Genomic DNA, 6,767 nt, shown 5'->3' on the forward strand with positions numbered 1-6,767 from the left:
AGAGCAAATTGGTGTAACTAAGGAAATGATTTTTTGAGCTATGATACAGAATCAGAATTGCCTAGAAATACTAAAGTCTTGCTGAGTCTAATTATGGTGGCTGCCAGAAAAGCAGTTACTAGAAAATGGAAATCAAAGTCTAAACCAACTTTACTAGAAGAAGCAACTGTAGTAACAGGTGAAACAACTGGAATTGGGATCTTTAGAAAAGGTTAGGAGTAAATTACACAGGAAAAATGGAAACTGTGGGAAACAGTACATGCAGAGGAGGAACAAGGTTTAAAAGAAGGCAGGATTTCAATGAGCTGTGTAATGTTTGACTGACAATGACCAGATAGATAAGCGGTATATAATGTTTGCAACTAGAATTGTGTCAGGATGGTTTGTTTTAATTTATATAAATGTAAGATTGCCTGTGTCATATGTGATAATTTAATAAAGATGTTTCTTGTTAAAAAAAAAAAAAGTCGGGGTTGCCTCCAAGAAGGCACTGAATTCCACCTTTCAGGGTTCCTGGACCTTAAATATCTCAAGATGACCACCACCAAGACAGGACACATGGACCCTGCACTGTCCTGGATACTGCCTAGGAAGATGGCTCATTCTCTTGTTCCCCACCTGAATCTCTGGACATCTTCACCGTCTTGAGACTGATGCATGAGATGTGTAGTTGTCCTCACCTCACCAGAGGAGCTTGCAGCAGACTTGTCATATTGCTGAGCTGTCCTGTTGGGTGGTTCCTCCCATGGTGGTTGAGCAATATTATAGACTGTGCATGGGAACAACCTGATATGGTGACCCCATTTCCAAGGAGGAGGACTAGATTCCCTGTCTCAGAGTGAAATCTTAGGGCCGAGATTTCCAGGCCAGAACTGCATTTGAGCTAATGCCCTGAAGAGAAGCACCACTCCTCATGTTCTTGCAGTAGAATCCTCTGAATAATCAAGTGTCTGGATGGCATCAGAAAGAACATATTCCTATCCTGCATCCTATTTTTAAGGGAGTTGAACTGTCTAACACATATGCCGTACTTTCAGATAGAAGTACTTAACTGAGTACAGCAGACATTTGAGAGGTTACTTGCGGGTTCCTTGAAGGGAGCACTCAAGGCATAGACCTCCACCGCAATTTCAGTAAACAACCCAATGTTCAGGGTTGTGTAAAGGGTCAGTGATAAGGCTGCTAGTGCTGTAGGATCTGGGAAAGCCTAATTCCTTTTGTCAAAGGCATCAGATCTTATTTCATTGATTTTCCTTTTAAGCCCCCTCCCCCCATTTTGCTCTTACGTTGATGGGATCCTCAAGACTGTAAAAGAGAAAAAAACAATCCCTTTCATTTGCTGTTATGAAGTTTCACATATGGCACATTTATTGGGGTAGACACAGTAGTTAAAGACCCTAGTACTGCCAAACCTCACAGCTACTGCAGCAGGGTTACTTAGGGACTTAATAAAACTGCTACAGACAGTCCCAGGGAGACTTCCAGGTTGATGAACTCCAGCCAGTGGAGGACAGGTAATACACTGTCACTAATGAGGCTTGGAGAAGGAAGGTTGTATGCAGATAGTATTGTATGAATTTATGCTCACTCCCTACCAAGTGCTACACTTCCCCATCCTTCACAAGAAAGAATATAAGAAGAAAGTAAGGCTCTCAAACTTCCAGTGAAAAAAACCTGACCAATGTGGACTTGGATGCTACTATTCTAGATTTTTACTAGTTTCCAAAAAATGGCCAGAGACCCTTGGCCTATTTTAGGACTAAGCCTCATCCCTAGAGAATCATTTTGCATGGTTATCCTTCATTTCTTTCTCTTAATATTGTCAAGATGAGATTGGATGTGCTCTTTGAACCTTCGAAATGCTTATCTGCACATACAAGTACAAATGTAGTCCAGAAAGTTCTTGTGCTTTTGTTTGGAAGCCAGTCATTACTGGCTTTCATTTTTTCTGTTGGGTGACTTCACTGCCCCAAGGGTGTTCACAAAGATCATGTGTGTGGCAGCAGACCATAGGCAGGTTATGGGAAATCAGCATTTTCCCATACCTGGATGAATGGTCTCCTACTGGCAGACAATTAAGATTTTCCAGCAAAAGTATTTCTGCAGTACTTTTACATCTTGGAGTCTACCACAAACTATGAAAAGTTTCAAATAGCACCCACACAGCTCCTGATCTACATCCACTGCACCGTAGATTCTGTTGGGCTCTTTACTGCTGGAAGGATACCGGCTCATTCTTTTTCAGGCATTTTGCCTCCTGTCATCTGATGAGGCCACAGTCAGGTAGTATGTCAGGATCCTGGGCTTAGCAGCAAACATAAAAATGGTACCGCTTGCAATATATTAGATGTGGGCTCTCCGGTGGACTTCATGAACATAGTAGAGTCAGAAAACAGATGAATACCATGCAGACCATAACTTCATTTGTGGATGCGACCAGATGGCCTAGTTGTAGAAAAGCCTTTCCAGCTTTGTGGTCTCTCCTGTATGTTTCAGAGATGTTTTAATTCCCTAAAACTGTGTTTCTATTGCCTACAGAATGTGAAAATGGAACTGAAATAGTTATTTCAAACTTCCTTCAAAGTAGGATGCGATCCCATTATGCTGCCGCATTCTTGAGTAAACAGTCATTTGCCTTCCTCTCCAAATGCATTGCTTCTTTACTGCATCAGGAATGTCTTCAAACAAGGAAGTTAGTTATATGAAAACGTTTTCCACTTTTTGTCCTCCTGCTGTCTGCAGTCATCAGTCTTGTCCTGGCCAATTCACCCCATTCACTCCTGTCACTAGGGGATGAGTTGACTGGGAGGAGCCATCTGGGAAGGTTCAAGTTTTTTTTTTTTTTCTTTTCATTTTTGCCCTATCTCCTTGTGCACATGCCTGTCTATGCATCTAAAGGGGGCTAGGTAAAAGGCTTGGACTCCTTTCACTTCTGCAAGGGACATTGCTAGAAAACTACCTTGCTTCCTTATCTAAAGTCTGAAATCCTCACAAGGGAAATCTCACTTCCCCATGTGCCGCCCAAGCACTCATAATCTTCCCTGCCTTCAGGAAAGGAGATCAAGCCATGCCTCTTCACCCTCTCTGCCTGGCTGCTCCATTGATGGGGCCCACTGTTCAAACCCTGGTCATCTAGGTCACATCCCTTTGTACCACAGAGCCAGGGAATTATATGAAAACATTTTGAAACAGGTTTTCAGGAGCATAATTTAAAAGAGTTTAAGCCACCCTTCTTGAACACCTGTTGACATGTAAATGTCCTTTAGTAGTTCATTTCATTTTTTTGCCTACTTCGTTTGGCCAGTACCACAGACTTAGATGTGTTCCTTCAGTAGGCATTCTTTATGTTTAATCACTTGTTGCGGTGGGAATCTGTAAAATCATTTTAATGAATAACTGTGGTTAAGTACTGCTTGTAAAGTGTCCATGGTGCTCTGGTGCATGGCACTGTAATTCAAATATGTGACTTATTGTGAGATTCTCTCTCTGTTACTTACTTGTTTTCCATTGATGTTTTGCTGCTGACCTTAGTGACTGATAATTATGGTTTAGGTCATGATGCTAACCGCATTTAAATACATATACTTTTTCTTTATTTTATGTGGCTACCAAATTTTATTGATTAAAATTATGTGTGTGTGTGTGTGTGTGTGTGTGTGTGTGTGTGTGTGTGTGTGTGTGTGTGTGTGTATCTACTTCAGAAGCTCGAATTTGCAAAACTTTGAACTTCAAATGGCCGAGACCATAACATCAAAGTTTTGAAACTTTGAAAAACTAATAAAAGAAAAAAAATCAAAATTTTTTTTTACATTTTTGCAGGGGGCAAGCTCCCCTGCACCCCTCACACCCCCTGATAAATAAATATACTCACTCTGAGATCGCACTGTTGTGAGGAAAACAGTAAATATCCCATTCAGCCCTATACGGCGATCTTTCAAAACGTTAGAAGTTTCAAAACTTTGATATTATGGTCTCTGCCTTTTGAAGTTCTAAGTTTTGAAACTTTAGGCTTCTGAAGGGGATCCATGTATACACACACACACACACACACACACACACACACACACACACACACTTTTTTTCATTGTCCAGATAGCAGTAGATTGTGTTTTAAAACATATTCCTTTGGTGTTTTAATCCTATGTTGCCTTGACTCTGTGATACTATAATATTCAATGTGATGGAAGACTGTTGTGACAAGCCATTGTGCAGTGATAAAGCAATAGTCAGATTCAGTGAAAAAAATACTTCATTATTTATGCTTACTAGGCTACTAACAAGATAAAATAAAGAATATAAACAGAAGCCATATAAGATGAAGCTACACTATGTGATGACTATTTTTAAGTTTCATCTTCTAGTAGACTTGTATTTTGTTATAGCTTTGGAATGTTTAACACTTGTCATAAAAATCATTCAAGCTGATTAATTCTTTTTTTCTGTCCTTAGGCAAAACTTGGTGAGCATGTTAATCTTCCTGATTTAGTTAATTTAGTGCTTTCAGCTGCAGATGGAAATAAAGATGGCCATGTATCTTTAGCAGAGGCAAAATCTGTATGGGCACTGCTACAGCTCAACGAATTCCTTCTAATGATGATCCTACAAGATAAAGAACACACTCCAAAGCTTATTGGGTTTTGTGGAGACCTGTATGTTGTGGAAAAAGTGGAGTATACAGCTCTTTTTGGAGTCAGCATTCCATGGTTCATAGAGGTGTTTATTCCCACTGGACTTCGACGAAGTGTGGATCAGTGGTTTACACCTTCGTGGCCAAGAAAAGCTAAGATTTCTATAGGGCTGCTTGAATTTGTGGAAGATATTTTCCATGGACCTTTTGGTAATTTTCTTATGTGTGAAATTAGTTCAAAAAATCTTGGATATAATGACAAACATGACTTAAAAATGGTAGATATGAGAAAAATTGTTCCAGAAGTTAATTTCAAGCAACAAATGGTGGCTCATCCATGTGTGTCTGATTTGGATTGTGTATATGAAGCAGACTGTAGGACATCTTGTGACCAGTTTAAAAAGCAGTGTACAACAGAAGTAATACAACCAAATTTGGCCAAAGTATGTGGCCTATTAAAAGACTACCTTTTACGAGGGGCACCTTCAGATTTAAGGGAAGAGTTGGAAAAGCAGCTGTATTCCTGTATTGCACTTAAAAGTACGGTAAACCAGATGGAAATGGAACACTCCTTAATACTAAACAACCTAAAGACATTACTGTGGAAACAAATCTCTCATACTAAGGATTCTTAAGTCATTAAAATTTAGAAAACACTAAACCCCAAAAGGATGCCTGCTGCTATTTAAAGGGAAATATAGTTTGTAAGAATATAGTTGGATGTACACTGCTGTAATTGTGTCATTGTTTCTGTCTTCACGTAAATGCTGATATCTTTTAATTGATAGTTTTAACCTAGACACCACTGTTGAAACATCATGACACAGACCAAACAGCTGCTAGTTCTGATTTTACAGTTTCTGAATGTACAACATACTGAGATGTTAGCATGGCAGAATTTTGCACATTATGGTTGGTCCCTTCATGGATTTAGTATTTTTGGGTTGGATGTGACCACCTTTTACCTCATTTTCCTATAACTGCTTGAAAATGAAATGTATGTAGAAGCGTATTGATTCTGCAGTGTGTACATGTTTTATTCAAAGGGGGTTTAATTTTCATAGGACAATATAACTTGAAATGTTCCTTATTAAAAACTAACTGTGGTACTTTTGAGCCATGTAGTACAAGACTGGGATTTAAGGAAATAATGAGTTTGTCACCTTGTCATTCTGTTATTTTAAAGGAATATTTTCCTCATAAAAATGCATTTAATTACTGTTGTCCCAGGTAGTATGTGACATACCATATATTGTCATTATTTTTCAAATAATTAATATTTTCATATCTTTTTCAAACTGTTTACAGCCTTAAAAATTTAGATTTTCACTATGGCTTAAGAAGAGTATTTATCTTGAAAATATGAAAGTATTGTTTGAGAAGAAATCAATAGGCTTGTAATATGGAAGCAAAAACACTCTTGATGTACTGTGGAAGTCTGCATAAGGATTCATCCTACACAAAAAATGTTTACCAGGTTTGTAATGTTGCCAAATGCATGCATTTCAGCATTAAATGTGCGTTTATATTGTCCTTTTGCATACAATAATTTTTATGAAATCATTTTATGTATGTTGTAATATTGTGTGGAAGTGAAAGCCAATGCCACACAAGAAGTTACTTATTTTTTTCTGCAGGGAACCCTAGGTTGAAGAGATACACCATTTTGTGGTCTGCTCATTCTGTACTGACTTCTAGAAGTTGTCTGTGCAGCTTCTCTGGAAAGGCCATTCTTCCTTTAGATGGCCCACTGTGGAAATTTACAAGATCTAGCGTTGATAGAAGGAAGTGGACTTGGGGGGTGTCCAAAAACCCAGGCTGCCATATTGCTCATATACTAAAGAGTTCATATTACTCTATTCTCTTCTTTAGCCTATTCCGTTGGCAAGCATGGAGCTTATTTTGTTGTTTGTTGCTATGACATGGTGCAAGAGACAGCTGCCGCACTCCCTGCCAGGTATTATCCTTTCCATCTGTTATGTATTGCTGCTGTGCTGCAAATTCTGCAGCCTGTGTTGCTTTTAAATGCATAATCCAGATATTATTTGGTGTTGGTTGCAGCTTATCAGTAACACTGGGCCATCACCTCTTCATGTTATTCCCCAGTAGCTGACTTCTTTTTTATATAATTTAAATGGTA

At 38.8% G+C, this 6,767-nt stretch overlaps 1 protein-coding gene across 1 annotated transcript in view; it reads left to right on the plus strand.

The window, feature by feature from the left end:
• Nucleotides 1–6,160, plus strand: part of DIPK1A (divergent protein kinase domain 1A) — a 572,187-nt gene extending 566,027 nt beyond the window's left edge. The window contains exon 5 of the mRNA XM_044085677.1: nucleotides 4,450–6,160. Coding sequence (XP_043941612.1) covers nucleotides 4,450–5,262 — 813 coding nt within the window. The 3' untranslated portion in view covers nucleotides 5,263–6,160. The remainder of the gene's footprint in view (nucleotides 1–4,449) is intronic.
• Nucleotides 6,161–6,767: the final 607 nt, after the last annotated feature.

This window comes from Protopterus annectens, chromosome 10.part0, assembly GCF_019279795.1.
Source record: "Protopterus annectens isolate FY-2018-M chromosome 10.part0, PAN1.0, whole genome shotgun sequence".
NCBI lineage: Eukaryota > Metazoa > Chordata > Ceratodontiformes > Protopteridae > Protopterus > Protopterus annectens.